The 19,039-nt window shown below is 41.3% G+C and overlaps 1 protein-coding gene across 1 annotated transcript in view; it reads right to left on the bottom strand.

Moving 5' to 3' along the window:
* The window catches only part of itfg1 (integrin alpha FG-GAP repeat containing 1), a 162,019-nt gene that overhangs the window by 127,698 nt on the left and 15,282 nt on the right, over positions 1–19,039 (bottom strand). The window contains exon 7 of the mRNA XM_034571059.1: positions 2,926–2,975. Within this exon, the coding sequence (XP_034426950.1) occupies positions 2,926–2,975 (50 nt within the window). The remainder of the gene's footprint in view (positions 1–2,925; positions 2,976–19,039) is intronic.

The following is a 19,039-nucleotide window of genomic DNA, read 5'->3' as shown; positions in this document are numbered from 1 at the left end:
AAGCAAGTTCAGTAGTTTATGACAAAATAGCAAAGCACTCAATCCTGTTTGCCTAAAGTAAGGCAAACAGTCTAAAGCCAGGTTAGCAGCTGAAGCTCAATGGCACTCTGAGCTAAATGCTAATGTCAGCATGGATGCACGGAGTGATAATACTAGACAAGATGGGGGATGTCATTACCTAATGTAATGGACAAACTCAAATTTTAAGCTTAAGGAGGCACTGGATGAAAGATCATCAGACAAACGTTTTTTTTTTGTCTTTTTACAAATCATCTTCTGGCGCTCATGAACGAAAATACATGCGTATTCATTGAAAAGTTGTCGAGATACAATATTTGAATAGAATTCAAAAATTCTAGAGCACTTTGGAGTAAAAGTCAACGCAATGTCTTCCTCCATGGATTTTGAACATAAGTTTTATGGCCATTTGTGCAAAACACAATTCACATGGAATCACAAAAAACATGCTAATGTGTGGTGCTGAAGAATTATCAGCTGGATTTATCATCTGTGCACTGTAGACTGTATATGAAAATGGACGACATGATGGCTTCCCAAAAGTGAAGCTTCCTGATCACCACCTGGTGGCTGGCTGCAGTATAAGTCATACACCCTCCTCCATGTTAGCAGAATTTTTTTTTAGGTAATTCTTATCAAACTGATGAATGTTCAACTGTTCATGTTCCTTTTAACTTCTGTTTCAATTACGTATTTGATGAAACAGGGTGAAACTTCATGATTGACAGCTGAGACTGACTGGCAATTGGCCGAGCAAAGCTGCGCAGACTCTGGCTCCAAATGACGTCTTCGGCATAAGATGGCATCATTTATATCTGGGATATTTTGCGTTCATTTCTGGATAGTAAGAGGAAGTGGAGACCCGTTGTCTATCTTTATATAAAGTCAACCCCATGGACATCGCTACCAAGTTTGTTGGCAATTCATCACAGAGTTGACAAGATGCAGCATTTCAGTCGGGACCAAAGTGCTGTCCTGACCGACTGGCAGACCGACACTGCCATCCCTACAGCCATGCTGCTCACATGGCTATAAACACAAATGACTTTGGGCTTTCAGCCAAATGAGTTATTTGGAAAACTCTTCGAACAGCAAACTGGAATGATCCAGAATAATCGTTGTGTTTTCCACTGGAAATTCTCTTGCTTCTTCCCCTCACCTGATCAACATTCTTGCCACCCATCACGGATCCTCCTGATCTTCGGGCATGGCAGTTTATTTGCTCTGTTTTGCTCTGTTTTGCTCTCTCTCTCTCTCTCTCTCTCTCTCTCTCTCTCTCTCTCTCTCTCTCTCTCTCTCTCTCTCTCTCTCTCTCTCTCTCTCTCTCTCTCTCTCTCTCTCTCTCTCTCTCTCTCTCTCTCTCTCTCCACCTTACACACATTCTGTCTCTGCCAAATCCTTCAATCTCCCTCTGTTTCTGTCTTCTTCCTCACCTCCTCCCCTTCCTTTCTCCTGTTCCCTCTCTCTGTGATAAGATAGACTACTGTTCGCCTGGTGCCTCAACCTGCTGAATTTCAAATAGGCCCCTTCGACAAAAACCCTGAGCCACGGTCTCCCCTCTCTGCTCTCCCAGAATATTAACTAGTCCTGCAGCAGTGCCAACAGTCCTGCACCCCCAACCCCACTAAAGCTTTGTAGATCAGTTTGCTGCAATAAGGAAATAATGACTTGATGGTCGGTGGGTCATCACTCTCTGATCATTATGATAATACCTTTGGTTGCGTTTAACAAAATCACACTTGACCATTTAGATGGGTGCAGTAGTTAGTGGCAATCAATGGCTGAGATCAGATAAATGTAATCTAAACAAAAATGATCATTAGCTCTGTATGTCTGCTTCATTGAAAACATAAGCTGCTTTCAGACATGCATGCAAGTCTGGACATTTTCCTGAAATCTTCTGGAGGGACTGTATGTTAGAATGCAAATGCCAGAGTCAGTTACTGCCGACATTTTCAAAAGCTTTGCTTGCTTTCCCCCTCATAAAATGTCCGGAACATGTGAGAGCGCAGCAGGAAAATGACTAAAATATTCACAGTGAGCGAGTGGGTGTGCTCTTCCCAGGAGCCACCCCTCTGATCTGTATTGCTGCTTTCAGACATGCACTGAACTCCGGAGATTCTCTGCACTTTCTCTGGAGGAGGTGCATGTAAACACAAATGTCTGAGTGAGAGCCCTCGGATTATCTGTGGACTTTCTCCGCCTGGCCCCCTGTACAAAGTCTGCAGAAAGCGTGGAGAATCCGATGCGAGCAGGGATCCAAAGATATCTAGAGAGTTTGTGGCGATAAGAGTCGACACCGGTGTCTGTGTGTTGTCAAGAAAATCGCGGGATCTCTGCAGCAGAATTGATGTATTACTTCTCGCCTCTGCCTGCTTCACCCGGCTGTTCCACCTCTCACCTGAATAATTTGTTGCTGTTGTGAACGTATCTGTGCAGAGAACCTCCTGCTGCGCTGTTCATGTGTGAAAAGCAAACCGCGGGTAAAGGCCGGACCCAATTCTCCAGACAAGAAAAAATAGCCAGTAAATATTTTGACAATGAATTTAACATTTTTGTCATTATGGTCAATGTATAATAATGATTTTGACCACAGGTATTTCAAACATCACTGGTGTTGTTACTACAGCTTTGTGTTTTTGGTCCTATTGAAAGTAATAACTGCAGCAATGTTTCTGTAATATTATCAACTCTATAGGAGGATTGTGATATGTTATTTCAAAGAGAGAGAATACGAGCACTAACAAAACATATATGACTTGGCTTCTACAAAATGATGATGCACACAGCAATCATGCTTGACTCACTCATGGCTGCCCTGATTGAACTGAACAGGAACTTTCAAAGACAGGATTTAGAGACAAAAGAGGAAGTTGGGAAACAACAAAGTCCAAGAAGACCTCTTACCTTGCTGAGCCAGGTCTCAAATGCTGGGCCTTCAGTTGTCAGGAATAAATCTGTGATAAGACGACAGAGACAAAAGAGAGGGTTCAATTCATGAAGCAATACGTCGATTCGTTTGGCAATTATAATCCAACAATTGGGTCCGAACGTTATCCGAAAGTCATGTCTGAAAACGGTTCAAGTATCAGTGTTACTGAGATGAGGCAAGAATTAGCATTATTAGACCCACTCCAGACAACATCAAGCATTATGTGCATGGTAACTTCTACTGCAAATATCAGGACTATTTGAACATTATCATGTGAAAAGGAAAACACACAGGTGAAAACGTCATACAGAAGGAGCCTGGATAACGATAAACAGCACAGACTTATACATACAGTACATATAGCTTTCAACGTAACTCTGGAACTGACAGCGATGGTTCAATATAGAGTATAGGTGGGACTCCTCAAGTTAGAGATGAATTGACTTCTTAAAGCATCAAAAGAAAAGCAGATGAAAAGAGGGAAAAAGGATAGTCAGGGATATACCAATGAAAGCAACAGGATTTCACTTTGCTTACTGGAAGCTTCACCCCCTGGTAATGCCTGTAGCTCACTCGTCTGGAATCCTATAACCTGCACGTGTACTCATATTCTTTGCTCTTGAAGCTCAGGCTGCAGGCTGCAAATCTAATGTGGTTTTCTATTTGCCTCTGTGAGGGGACGTTTACTTTCATCACTGCATTCTCCGGACTGCGGTTCTGCCCTTGTAATTGGACATAAAATAAATATTGGCATTGATCTGCCTTTGGGCCCCGCTATACTCCTACTTGTTGCCGTGCTCTGCATGGGAATATACAAATGATAATGGAAAGGGGGAATGGATGGAGGGAAGAAAGGGTGGAGCAATAATGACAGGAAGAATGATGGTTGTGTGTAATGATACTGTATATGCAGCTGTGGAAATATACATAGGCTATAACCAGACTCGTCACTAAAGGTATAATATTATATCTAAAGAAAACAGTTCACTTAGTTACAAGTGTCAAACCCGTTTTGGATGAATTATTGTTTCTTGGTGCAAATCTATTTAATTCAGCCCTTAACTCTTATGGTTGATCTATGAAATGCTATCCCATGATTCCACTGTAGTCAGGGTTAGGGGGCCTCTCCAGAACAAAAAACTCTGAGGAGGTTTCTCTTTTCTTATTTCACCAGTCAACTGCGAAGCACCATCAACCTAGCTGTGTGAAAGCTGCTATACAGAAAATATTTGATTGACTGATTGATTGAGAGAGCTCTCCTCTCCAGGAACATCTGGTCAGCGGAAACTTTTACACCTAGCTGTTGATGAACATCTGTTTCATGCTTTGCAATTTCTATCCAAAGTCATTTGTATTTCCCACTATGCAACATCCATCTGATGATCAGGATTAGGTATAATGAACCTGGCCTCATAATCAATACCATTCAATCAACTATGAGTGCCGTCACTATTTATTCAAACTTTGAACATTCACCCAAACATGTGGGTGGGGTAATATTTGAACTTTAATGACCAGCTCAAATTAAGAATATACAGTCTAGAAGTGCATCAGACCATGTGAAGTTGTTTTTCTTTTGATTCAGCACATGACATTCACTATCAGCTTGACCTATAATGCTCCGTTGTTTTGCTGCGCTAGCAAGCAAAGCAGACAATGATCACACCAAAACATTTGAGAAGCTGCATGGGGAAGTGTTTTGTGTTCTACATCGTAAACGGCAAAGTAACCAACAATGGTAAGGCTGTTCGTCAACTTTGTACCATGCAACCATCTTACTCTTCAGTAAGAACAAATCTGCAGACACCTATCAGCTTTCCACCCAAGTGAGGGCAGCAGGGAGAGGGGGTGTTATTAGTGGGTCTGTGACTTTGTGTGTGTTCACAGGAAAACGATGGTGGCGATTTCAATAAACCAAACTACAGCTGCTGCAGAAAGGTTGTAATTTTCAAATTTCTGACCAACACCCCCAACCATCACCCAAAACCACAGACACACACACACACACACACAAACACACAGCCATATGACATCATATTTAAGACACAATTACAAAGTCAAACCATTTTTTAAGATGCATTACAGTTCAAGCTAAACTTTTAATCTTTGTAACTTTGTGGACTTGCAGACATGTTGCCCACACAGACGTTTTACAAATGCAAATAATGTTAAAAAATGCATGCATAGATTAGGCAAATGAGCGCGCACACACACACACACACACACACACAGACACACACAGAGTGTATATGTGCTTGCCTGCATTACTTAGTGTGTATGGAGGCGCACCGGGTGGTGTGTTGATGAGCTTGGTTAATCAGCCAATCAGGCTTTATAGACAGAATCCAGTCGTGATTGGCTGATTAGGTGTAATGGCAGAGTGTCAGTGAGAGAGGCATGGGGCAGACAGAGGAGCTGCACGGTGACATCTTCATCTAGTAAACACTTAACATTCTCGCTGGGGGGGGGGACTTCCTCTCTTCGCTGCTCATCTCCCCAATTGCCTCAATTAAATTTTTTTACCCAAGTTGACAACTGCCAAAGTCTTTTCTCAAGTAATTTCTCCTCCTTTAGTCCAACGTGACACTGCTGTTCACTTTGCTGCTATGACTCTCACCACTGTTCGGCAATGTACTAATGGTGTAAACTCATGGCATTAAAGTGGAAAGTGCCTTTGAGTAGCACATTGGACTGTAACCTGCTTTCCTCTTGGACACTGTAACACACATGAACTTGCTCTCTGCGAGGCGATGCATTTTAGGAACACGTCAAGAGGAAAATATACACGTAGAAAAGCCAAATCTGTTCACTAAACTAGCAATAAGATAATTTTAATGTAATTATTTTGGCATTAGTCTGCAGTCTCTTCTGCTTTCCTCAGGGTTCCTGCCACAGAGTAGTCAACACAGTCTCATAAAGGGGTAGCTAGCAATATAACTGTTCCCACCATCACTCACTTTAACACAGTTTTACTGTTTCAGGGACTTTTACTGCTGCGCCAAGGGTCTTTAAGGGCCTCTTTCAAGTTAAAGCAATATTATACACCCCAAGCAAGGAAGAGCTGAAACGAAGTGGAGGCTAAGTGAAAGTCATTTGTGTAATTAAGTAGTTTAATTTCATTGCCATGCTTTGATTTTAGTTTAAAATTAGTGTACTCACAAAGCATACTATTACACTGATATACCATTAATCTTTACAGTTCTTCTGGACACGCTCAGTCATCCAAAAATAAATGTACAAATATTCAACTATTTATGTCTGTTGTTTGTATTGAATCTCCTGGACAATTTACTGATAGTGTAGACCATGTTAATTAATTCAACTTTGAATAGATACTACTTTTTCTTTCAGTTTGGTTGCCGACTCTCACCTCTGAGTCTAATCTACCATTAATAAGGAGAAGATGCTAATTTAAAAAAGGAGGATTTGATTTGCAGAAACTGCAGAAAGATGTGTCTTTCATACTTCATCCCAGGGTTCTGCTAAACTGACCCAGCATCTAAAGGCTAACTTGCTAAAAGCTGCTGAATACCTTGTCAGGTGTCTACAAACCAAAGTCTTTGGCAACTGCCAATGTGAGATTGGATGTGCAGCCTGCCAGCACCACAGGGAACAAAGCCCCACTTAAAGGAAACTCCTGTGACATGACACCAAAGTCTGTTTACAGGTCTTAGACAGTGCTATACTGCATACATGAAAACTGTGTATAAAACTTTTTGAGGGCCCAGAAGGAGCCATGTGACGTCGGATACACTGTCTCAAGGGATGCAGTGGTCGGTTGGGGATGAAGATTACAATTGTGAAAATTAAATAAATCTGGGAATGTGGATTCACACACAGTGATGATACCAGACATCTGGAGCCTGCCTCTTATCCCCACTTGAGGTCTAAGGTTGCAATCGCTGCTACTAACATGTCACACCTGTATCTCTGACTGAACCATCTGCGCTCTAGTTGCATGCGTGTAATGTTAGCCCCAGGTTTTGAAAGGGAGGTGAATACTTGGAAAAAAATATACTTTGTTATCTGCATCAATGTTGCGACACTAAATTGATGACATATTCTTTCAAGACTAAGCCAAAGGCCGAAGGCAAGATCTTATTGTCTTAGAACACAACTGGCTGAATTGAAATAAAAAGTGACAGTCCTATTGCCTTCATACCCAAACATTTCTTCAAACGTGAGGGGTAAAGTTCATATTTGAACCAAATTCAAAATATGCACTCAAGAAACGAATCAGAGCATCTGACGTAGTTTGCCTCGTGATCCAGCAGAGGGTGCTGATGCAGATCAGCTTGACCTATCGCATGCCCTCTTGACCTATCAGCAAGGTAACGCAGCAAAGTTACATTGTTTTGCTATGGCTATGCTGGAGACGAGCAAGCAAAGCCCTCCTGAGCAGACAGTCATGAGACCTTAGCATCTGGGAAGTGGTGTGTGGAAGTGTTTTGTGTTCTACACGATAGGCAGTGTAACAAACAAAGATAAGGCTGTTTTTTATCTTTTACCATGCAACTTCCCTTCTCTTCAACAATTATTTGGGCTCACCTGTAAGCTATCCACCCAAGTGAGACAGCAGAGGTGGTATCACAAATGAGCAGAGTGTTCAACCTTGTCTAACAGCATCCATGCGTGGGGGCATTCCAAAATATTCCAACGAATTGCGTGTCACATCAAATTTGTTAAAACTTGATTTTTAGAAAAAATTACGGCATTGCTGAAGGCATCGCTGAAGATTTCTGGACTTTTTTAATGCTTCAAGAAAGCAACATGACTTACTGATGAGCTATTACATTTTCTAAGCAAAGAGAATTGAAAATGTACACAAACCATCAGTCCTACCCAGGTCATCCAGTCCAAAAGTGAATTTTAAACTCCTACTCTATGCACACACACAATCTACTGCTGAAACAAAAGGGTAAATCTGCCTACACTTTCCAATCCTGCAACACAACTACAGCACGTTAGACAATGACAGAACTGCTAGACAGACAGGATGAGTACAGAAGTGAAGGTAACACAAACAGGACTTTGATAAAAGGTGATTGTGAGGTCACAGAGTAACATCAAGCAGGCACTGTGGCTGTCCTAGTATCATAACGGGGCACCAGTAATCCTGTTAGACCTGTATGATTGCTGCCGACCAACACGACCATCAAAGCCAGCTAATCCCATAAAGCCTCGGCTCAGAAGTAAAAGACGAGCAGGAACGGAGCTGTAATGTTGTGAACTGCCAAGATGGCCTGAATCAAAGGCTTCATGAGGCCTGATTATCTCTTCCAAACTATTCCTTTGAAATCATTTAATTTGCATAATTTTAGGGCTAGATTCAAATTTGCTGTCATTCCAAAAAAGCTTTTCCCAGGCAGCTGCTACATTTTTTTCTGCAAAAGCAGTGCAATTTTAGCAAAATTTCTTTGGCCATTACAGTGCAGTGATTAGCACTGACACACTCTAAAAGCAACAAGGATCCATGGGTTTGAATACTGGTTTTCCTGGGTTCTATCTGTGTGAAATCTGCTTGTCCTTCCTGTACCTGTTTGACTTTTCGCTGCCTTCCTCCCACTGTCCAATACCATGCAAGGCAGAAGAATTGCCCTTGAATGTATTGCTACATACACTATAATATGTTTTAGCTTTCACACAAAGATAATCTCCTTCCAGATCAGCGCAGTATCAGAAGTAATCTCCATCCATAACACATCTTAAAATGCATATCACTATTGACATACACAGAGCATGCATATGCCGTGTAAACAGGAAGCTGATTGTCTACCTGCAGCTGGTTGCAGCTGGTTCAGGCTGAATAAAAACAGCAAAAAGCTTTGCATTCTCTGTTGGTGTAAGTCATGAGTTGTAAGGACCAATCAGACAGAAAAAAACAAGTCCAGTACCATTTTCTCCAAAGTAGTGTGGACGCCAGGTGTAAATGTAGCGAAAGTGTTTTATTTTAAAACAAAAACACATTCATGTGGATGTAGCCTAAGTGTCAACCATGGTGTAACCTGCGTCTCCAGTAGTGTCAGCTGGGATTGGCTACAGCCTCCCTGTGACCCTCAAGTGATAAGCAGCATAGCTGATGGATAGATGGTTGAATGGATTTGGATTACTTCCTTCTTAGACATGAATTTCTGTGTTCAACCCTCTATTGAAACCGTAGGTAGTGCTGTGATTTCATTAGAAATCCTGTCAGAACAATGTCCTCAAAAAGTGGTAGTATTTAATGGAAAATTAATTTGTATGACATTGTTAAATGTTCTTTGTAATTGGCCTTATTCTGAACTTAATACATTTTTCTTTGTTTTTTTGTTCTTTAATTTAGAGTTGAGCTACTGCTCAGTATCTTTTGATGCTTTTTATACCTGTGTTTTGACAAGTCTATATTGTAAGATTATTGCTTTCAAAAATTCGGGTGGTGTTTCTACCCGTAACTACACAGAATCACAAATGATTTAAAAACACACACATCTTTGTGCAGCTATTGCAATTGTTCTGGATGCAGTGTCATACATTGGTTTTATTTATCAACTTTAGATTAACAACAAGTACCCTCATGACAATCCAAACCTAGAACGACAGCACCGATCTGGCCCTCTGTCTCATGAGTGCATACACACATTTTAAGTATAAGCTAATACCATAACTGTCATACTCCACCACTGGGAAAAGATGCATACATAATTAAGGTATATAAATGTGTTTGTGTGTGGGAGGGTGGAGTTGCATAACATCAACAGGGATTCAGAGCTCTAAGTGGTATGTCATGTCGCCGGGTAATTAAAGACATTCTAACTGTGAAGGCTGGAGCTGCAGCTACACAAGGCATCAAAAAACACACGGCAAAGGGAGACAGAGAGAGGAAGCAAATGATACCAGATGCTCGGGTCACCCAGTTTTCAAGGTGCAGCTGAATGTAAAACAGGCTTACAAAACAAAATCACTACAAAGCAAAAACATGCTCATCCTTTAATTGCAAGAGAGGCAATCTATAATCACTTCATTATTTATTTTGCGTTCTTCCGCTCTGACACTCTCAGATTTGTCTCTTTTGTTGTATTTCCTTTTCCCTAAAAAAGACAATTCAAAAAGCACACAGCCACACCCATATGAACAAGTACATAATGAGCAGCCGAGCATCATAAACACACAAACACCCACCCCCACACTGTATGGCTGATTTCTGCACATTATTCAAATATTTGTGTGCGCATCTGCATGTGAATTACTTTGTCATCGGGTTGTGATCCAGCCAATCATCTTCAATCAACTGCTCCTTTCACACTAAGACAATAATTGCAAGTGTGACTGTTGCTAATAGCAGGGTGTTAAGAGCAACAGATGCTGCAGCTCAAGTATACTGAAACGAATAGCAAAAGGTAAAGTGCAACAGAGAACTGAGATGATACTGTTGGTCTCTGTGCTGTTTCTATTTCGAACCGATATGAGCAAGGAAGGTTGTTTTAGAGAAAAAAACGATTTCTGGTTGGACACAAGAAAAAAAAAGCCTGTTGGGTTCAGGTCGGGCTCGGTTAGTATTCTTTAAGGATTAAACAAGTTGGGACAAAAAATTGCAGCCCAAGCCACACTCTGCTTGTTCCTGCCTAAATGAAGAGAAACTTCATAAAGAGTCATTGTGACAACAGCTGATCAGGAACATTTTAGTTAAATCTTGACTCTGCGCTGTAACTAATCTGTATGGTCTAACTCCCACTGCACAGGCTGCTTATTTGCGGAGAGACTTTGACACTCTTTGTACTCTGCCAGCACACTATATGAACTATTTCCATTTGCACAGGAGTAAATAAACTGTTTGTCTTTCGTCTGGGTAAGGAGTGCTTCTAGAATTAAAAAGAAACATTGGCGCTCATGATTTTAAGGATTTCTCAAAAGTCCATTTCAATTAATCTTGAGAGATTGGGGAGAGCGCATTGGTGAGCATGAGAGAAAGAGAAACCTCAAGTAATTTCAACAAGTCAGTCAGGCAGGAGTCAATTCTATGTTCTCTATTAAAATTTCTGCTGCAAGCACGTGACGTGTTTGGGATCATCAACGTGAAATGCAAGCTGGACTTGCAAAAGATCAGTGTATTGCACTTCCTAATTAAAAAATGTAAGTAAAGTGAGTTAATCCAAGTTAATACTGAGGTTTAGACTGCTTAAGAGAAGAGAAGAGAAGAGAAGAGAAGAGAAGAGCAGAGAAGAGAAGAGATGAGAGCATGGGGAGATGAGTGGCCCTTGAGTTATTCATAGCCTCTCCATCAGATTTGTTAAGGGGATTGGAAGCAATTTAAAGGCCTCCGCTGACTGTTTGACTGGAGCAGCATTATGTCTCTCTATTCCATTATGTTGAGCCGCAGTGTGGGGATAAAGACCAGGCTTCCTATTAGCCTCTGTATAAACAGATAGGGTGATGCTAGGCGGGTGCTAAGACTCGGCGGAGCACGAGAACTCTGACATTGAGAAGAATAGACAGCAGCAGGAGAGAGCCTGTGCTATCTCCTTGTTTTGTCTCACTATCACTTTCCCTCTATCTGTGTCTCTCTGCACACGCTGACCCTCTTATCTGCAGCACTCTGTAGCCCAGGACAGTAGCATCATTGCTGTGGATCAAGAGTTTTGACTCAGGAGCTCAGACAGACAGAGAACAGTCACAGGTCTTTACCGAGGTTTGGTAAAGACCTGTGACTGTTCTCTACAGTGGTGGAACCTGATAGATAAGACTTATATAAGAAATTTTCTTTCACAACATTTGTCAGCTCAAAAGAAAGCCAGGCCTATATTTTAGAATTTGGCACTCAGAACCAGAATGAAGTCCCTAATTGATCATTAAACTTTCAAAAAGTTAAAGGGAACTTCAAATCTGGTGTGATTTTAGTTCCCTGATCTACCATCCTCCATACTGTTATATTATTTCATATGGAATCACATTATTAAAGGGCCTATGTGCGAGTTTTTGCGATTGACAGTATTAGCAGAAAATATTGCATCTTAATTAAACTTAATTCCTCTATTAGCCAAGCCGTCTCCAGGTGGAGGAAAGCAACCCTTGTTTTGCCTCAATTTCTATCACTTTTGCGTCTAACGTTCCTGGAAATTATCTGGAAAATTTGGTCCAGTCCTTTTCCAGAGTTTGCATTTCACACAGCAGGGGATTGTCCAAGGCAGATGCATTGACAACTTGAGTAAATGTCCTGAACATTCAGGTGAGGGGTGGTGCCTGAAAAGAGCACGCAGCAGGCAGTTTTAAATTTGTTTAGATTCTGGTGCTAAAATTACTTTTTTCAGCAATAGCCAAACCAAGAGCTATTGAATCTCATGTCTTTACAAGTTGACATCTTCTTTGATGTCTTGTACGTGAACAGCATCTCTTTTTTATCCTGACATATTTTATTATTTTAGATTGTTGTCCAGTTTCATGTCACTCATGTGTTAAAATTGTCCTAAACATGCCCAATAACTCACTGTGGATTTTCCAGTAATTGTCCTGCTGTATTCTCACATGGACACACTGACATTTTTCAGACATTTTACTCAGGGGGACTGGCAGTAAAAGTTGCAGAAAATGTCTGGCGCAACCGACTTGGACAATTGTGTTCACGCACACAGCCCCTACAAAACGTTTAGGACAATGTTCAGTGCATGTCTGAAAGCCGCCTTCAATAGCACGGAGTCCAGTCTGCCATGAAGAAGCAGCGCTGCTAGGGAGCAACCCATTCCTAACATGAAACCAAGTTCAGCAGCAGAAAATGTACATATAGCACGTTTACATAGAAATTATGCTAATTGTTTAAAAGAGCAGAACAACAAGGGGAGCAGGTAAGAGAATGGAGAGGGATTGTGTGTAGAGTTATAGCTTATAGCTCTGTTCACACTAGTCCCTGCTACTCCCATGCTTTCCTCTGTAGACAAGTGCAAGTTCACACACACAAACTATGCCAATGTCAACTATATTTATATAGCACATTTAAAACAACTTGGTTACTATAGCATTTGTATACCCACACTCTCCAATCCATGTGACTTTTGCCTTCAGCACTGTCGAAACTGCGGGCCTTATTGTTGTTGCAGTCATTTTATTCTGCCACACTGGGCTTCTGAGCTTCATTAGCAGCTTATTTAAAGCGCTGGTGTGGTATTATGGAAGTGCCAGGGCTTGTTTCAGCCACAGCACTCAGTCACAAGAAAAGACAGGTCAATGAGTCAAGCAAGGCCCATTCACTGTATACATAACACTACATACAGTATACTCACACTCATCATACAATATATAATTTTAATTGTTGTCAGAAAGTAGTCAGATCCCTTCACTATTTGCACACTTTATTGTGTTGTAGATTTAAAGGTTATACACATTATTCAATTAAAATATTCACTGCCACTAGCACCAGCTTCTACGACGAAAACAAAAGCATCGTCAGCCACATTTCTGTGTTGGAGAAAATGGCCCAAAAACACACAATCAGAAGAACAACTGAATAAAGTTACCCTGCTAGCCACTGTGTAGACTGGTAAAATGGATGAGTTGCATCTTGTTTATGGGTTGGTGGTGCTCCTGTTTGACTTGCAGACATTTCTAGAACTTCTAGTCATTTTAATCTTATTAAAATGGAAGAAGTTTGGAGCCACCAGGACTCTTCCTGGTCAGGGAGGCAACCAAGAACCCAATGGATTCCCAAGGGATTGAAGAGAAGGGAAGCAACTGGATGAGCTGAATAGCTCCCCTGCATCTATGCAAACGTTGAAAACCAAATCAGCAATGTTGCTAATATCAAACATAACAATAGATGAACAAATTAACAATGCACCCCCACTGAGCAGGCCAGAACAACAGCATGCATTACTTAGATTGAGAAAGTGATCCAAAATTCAGTCAAAATATAAATTGCCTTTAGTGTTGCATAGATGGTCTGTATTTATATTGCTATTTTCTAGTCTTGGTGACCACTCAAAGCGCTTTACAGTTTTGCCATCTATTCACACACATACACACAATACATACACATACACTGCATCTATGTGCAGCACTTTCTCTATCACACATCCTCATACACTGTCGGCACAGCACCGTCTGAAGCAATTTGGGGTTCAGCATCTGGCCCAAGGACACTTTGGCATGCAGAAGGGGGGAGACAGGGATAGTACCGCCGACCCTCTCTGCGACCTGCTCTACTTCCTGAGCTATAGCCACACGTGAACAATAACATTGTACAATGTTTTTCAGTATTTTGATGAGATAATATAATGTTGAACATAAAATTAAAGAGGCCCTGTGTTATACTGAAAACATTTGCTATAGGTGCACTCTTGGGACCAGAGGAGAGGCAGGGTATCCTCTCCTCTTTTATTTCAAATGACAAATTGATTGTTCCTGTTGTTTCTCATCACCATAGCCTCCACATTATACTATAGCAAACCTTGTACAACTCTCCACTCTCCAAACCTCCATTTATACCATTTGCGGGAGCTTTATCCTCCTTTTCCTCTGTTGATTTTGGCTTTAATGGTTGCCCTACTCTTTGTAAATATCACAACAATACTTTTAATCAGCCTCACGGTAGAAAAGCAAGTGAATTACCTACATTCTGTGAAGTTCCGCCCCTCTCTACTCTGAATGGCTATAGTTCTATGTTTGGTTACAGTTATGGTTAAATGGTTGGAAAGCCAATCAAAGGCAGAGTGGGGAAGGATCTTTACAGAATACATGGCAGTTTCGGATGAGGAAACTGATGACGCATATTCAGTGAGTCATTACAATGTCATAAAATCCTTTTAAACTTCCCCTCTCCCTTCTCTCCTAGTTTTCCTTGCTTCTACTCCTCCTTCAAGCACTTATCCAGTCCATGTTCATTGTTTTTTTTTGTCTAGACAGGAAAATTTGAAGTGAACAACAAGAGTAACAGTAGCATTACACCCCCATCCTTGTACCTGTAAAAGCCCTTGCAGCAGCAGTAGCGGTGGTTTATGCAGGCTGCAGTGCAGAGTAGATCTGACAGCCAGCACCATGGCTGCGGCATTAATGTCTGATCCACTGTGTGTGTTTGTGCATGTGTACTGTCACTTCACTCATCATCACCACCATCTAAGCTGGTTGCGTTCAGTGTGTGTGTGTGTTGGTAGGGCAACATTAAGTGAATTTTATGCACAAAAAAAAGGAAAAGTGCAACATAGGAGGACAAAAAAAGCAACAAAAATGAGGAAAAAGAGATGGAGACGAAGAGAAACACTGTGATAACGTGATAGAAAAAAAGAGACCGGGACAGACAGATAGACAGGGAGGCAGAGTTGATACTCTCTTTTCTTCATGTCCCTAATGCCCCTGAGCAGGTTATTTGTTAGCCTGTTACTCAGTGAACAAGCTGTGACTCCTATCCCCCATTGGCTGTCAAAGAGACACATGTAGAAATTCACAAACACGCACACAAGCAGACACACAGTTGTGTGCTCTATCCCCTCGGGGCTGCTGGGGAGATGGGCTCAAGGAAGGCTGCCATGCCCACTGATCTCATTGCGCTGTTTGTGGAAGTTAGGGGACAAATGTCCACTTTGTGTGTGTACTTAAGTTGCTGTGTGTGTGTCAGGGCGTTTGAATGAGTCTGACCGTAACAAGGCAAAATGAGAAGGATGAAAGCACAGAAAAATCTTTGCACTTGCACTTGTATCTTCTTGTGTTTGTGTGTCTTGTGTATATTTGTCCATAATCCTGCCATAACCCATCCTGCAGCATATCAGTCAAGTCCTCTGTGTTTGTCTGTTTGCATCGATTTGCTCCCTCCGTCTGTAACCCTCCGACTGATCCATGCCTCAGCTGGACAGCGAGATGGCCTTTGGCATTCTGAGGGAATGTCACAGCCGTCACAAGTGAAACAGATACTTTGCCTCCAACAGACATCGGGGGTTGCAGCACTAACTGCAAGGCATTAGGATTAGTCAAATATGCAGACCTTCAAGTCCAATCTATTGATATCTGCTGCCTGTTCCAATAACAAAAAAACAAACTGATAAAGACGGAACTTCAGTTCTTCCAAACAAGCAAAACTACATCATTAACAATACTTCCAGTGATCACACAAGCTGATAATCCCTTTGCCAACAACTCTGTTATTCATATCACCTGTAAACAGACAAACTCCTATTCTCAAAGAGAGGAGGCCCGAGAGCACAGCTGCCACGATTAGTTGCTGTAATCAATGAAAACATCCATCCATTTGACGGTCAATTACAACAATACAATTCATAACACCGAAAGTTTTCCTTCAGTATAACTAGTTGCTGCATCATGATGTCAGTCGGTGGTAGGTAGGCTTCCAAAAGTGAAGCCAAAGCTTCTTGATTGCTTGATTGCTGGTTGGCTACAGTATAGTTCATAAAACCTGCCTCCTCCATGTAAGTCAGGGGTGTCCAAACTAAGGCCCACGGGCCAACTGCAGCCCGAGGTCCATTTTTTATTGGCCCCCAGCAAATTCTAAAGATATAATGGAATATGGCCCACAGGAAGACTAAGCTAGCGGATGTTAGCATTTCCGAAGTGCCCTGAAAGCGCCTCGTCAAAATGCAGAGAATTTCATGCTGCTTAAAACATTCACGTGACAATTTATACTCGATGGTCACGATATAGTCATTTTCTCTGTTAGCTCTGAACAAGAGCAGATTGAGAACCAAAATGACCGACAGACACCTCTGTGATGTCCTTCGCATCTCAACCACCTGCCGGACATCCTTCAGTCCAAAGCGCAGCATCACTGCTCCCACTGAGTGCAATGCTGTTCCCATTATAGGTGAGTTAAAAAAATATTACACAATATTCATGTGTTAACAAGCCTGAGGCTACTGTTTTGAGAATGAACTGGCAACCCTTTTTGTAACAAAATAAATGAAAACCCATTTATGGAAATCTGTGATGTAGGCTGTTTTCCTTTCTTTAAGCATATTCAATTACCAAGCATAATTTACCAACATTTGATTGATTTTGCTAACTTTAATACACTATAGGTGGGGCGGTATATACCTCACCTCTAATGAGTGGCCCAGCCCTTCGTATATTTTTCTGTATGTTGCCCTCAGTGAAAAAAGTTTGGACACCTTTGATGTAAGTGAATGGGCCAAACTAAAAAGTAAAAATACACATAATCGCAAAAGGTTGTTGATGTCAGATTAGGTGGTTCTTCTACATCCTCTGATCGCTACTAGGCCAAATCTGGTTTAAAATTATGTCATTGGTGCAAGATGTCCGCATTCGTATCTAGGATATTTGGCTTCATTTTTGGATAGTGGGAGGAAGTGGAGACTTATCTATATATACAGTCTATGCTCCAGTCAGTACTTAGTCTTAGAAGGGAAGTTGCAGAAGAATCTGACACAGCTAAGTATAAAAGTTTCCGAAGACCCAAGGCTTTGCAAGTATAAAAGTATAGAAGTATAGAGGTACTTGAATTATCACAAAACAAATGTGAATTGTACACTGTGCAAAATTCTGATGGCATACAACAACAGCACAAGTGGGGAAATTCTGACTTTTCGAGCCCTACTGTATCTATAAGGTGGGCAACAGGGATGCATGGAATACATAATGGTAGTGTGGTGAGGTGCAGCATATGAACAAAAGGCTGTACCATGACCTTGTATATCAGCATGACAGCGAGTAGTCCGCCCTGCAGCCTTCGGTAAAAAGAATATATATATATATTGCCAGCATCTCCTCCAGGTCCTTTGTACCTGCAGGCTAGAATGGCCTGTGCAGACCTCTACATAAAACTATGTTTTAAGATAAGACTTAAAATATGATACTGTATCTATGAGGCTGGGATACTCAGGAAGGTCATCCCCAAGCTGTGGAGGCCTGGAAGCAAAAGCTTGGTCACCTTTGGCCTTTCACAGTAATAGCTTGGAGGTCCAAAGACGTCAGGCTGCATGGAACAAAGACTCGCAAGGAATACACAGAGTGAAAAGTAAGAGGACACCATGTTTATACAAAGCTTACAGCTTAAGTGGGTAAAATGTAGTGCCATCTAGTGGTGAAGTGGAATATTGCAACCTCCCTTTCCAAGAGTGTAGGACAGTGGTCACCAACCCGTCGATCGCGATCTACCGGTCGATCTCTAAAACCTTCAATGTCACAGGCTGCGGTTGCGCCGCAGATCAGCTGTGTATTGGTTGTTTGTTGTTCACACACGCTGTGTCTGCTACTGCCGGCGGAGCTGCTGGTTTATCTCCTGCATTTCCTTCAATACAAGTTGGATTATGTACTAAACTAAACACCAGGACACTATGGTATATAAACATGCATCTTCCGGTCTGTTGATAACAATCAAATCAGAGAAAATTATCTTTCAGTTTTAATATTTATCTGATGAATTTATGTCACAAACTAAATGGTTGCAACAATTTCTGTTTGCGTTTCAAAATAAAAGCAGTCCAGAGTTTATGTTGACGGAATTCTTTTGTTTGAAAATGGGTTTTAATTGTGAAATATTTGCAGGAGAGGAAGATGCATGGCTTCATATGTATAGTACTGGTATATATTTGAGTACACAGGACTACATACACTTTTATACAAGGACAGTCACATTTATGGCCATATTCAAGGCAAAGCCTATGTAATAACATTGTGCTGCAGTAGCAGCTCCTCTGCAAAACATATTGTTGAACTGAGAAGCTAAATATTGTGTATTGAACAGATGTTGTAAATATGAATTGATATTAATGTGAATATTGTGCATTGTAAAGATAAAGTTGCACAACTGCCGTTCTCTGTGTATATTTCTGCTTGTACATTCAATCTTTAAGAGAAATTACAAAAACTAATAAATATGACCCTCTTAAGTGTTTTTTTTGGAAGATATCAGGGTGGTAGATCTCGGCTTATGTTTGTAATTAAAAAGTGATCTTGGGCTATAAAAGGTTGGTGACCACTGGTGTAGGAGTACCTAGAGTGGCTTTCATGTAACAAATGGCTTTCTCTAGCACCAATGTTTGGTTTGTCCATTCCGGACAACTGTAGAAACATGGCGGTGCGACATGGCGGACTCCCTGGAAAAGGACCCACTTCCTATGGAAATGTGAAGGGTTCATTCAAAGATAACAAAACACAATG

This window comes from Hippoglossus hippoglossus, chromosome 3 (assembly GCF_009819705.1).
Source record: "Hippoglossus hippoglossus isolate fHipHip1 chromosome 3, fHipHip1.pri, whole genome shotgun sequence".
Taxonomy (NCBI): Eukaryota; Metazoa; Chordata; class Actinopteri; order Pleuronectiformes; family Pleuronectidae; genus Hippoglossus; species Hippoglossus hippoglossus.
The sequence above is the reverse complement of the archived record's forward strand: the minus strand, read 5'-3'. Positions and strand labels throughout refer to the sequence as shown.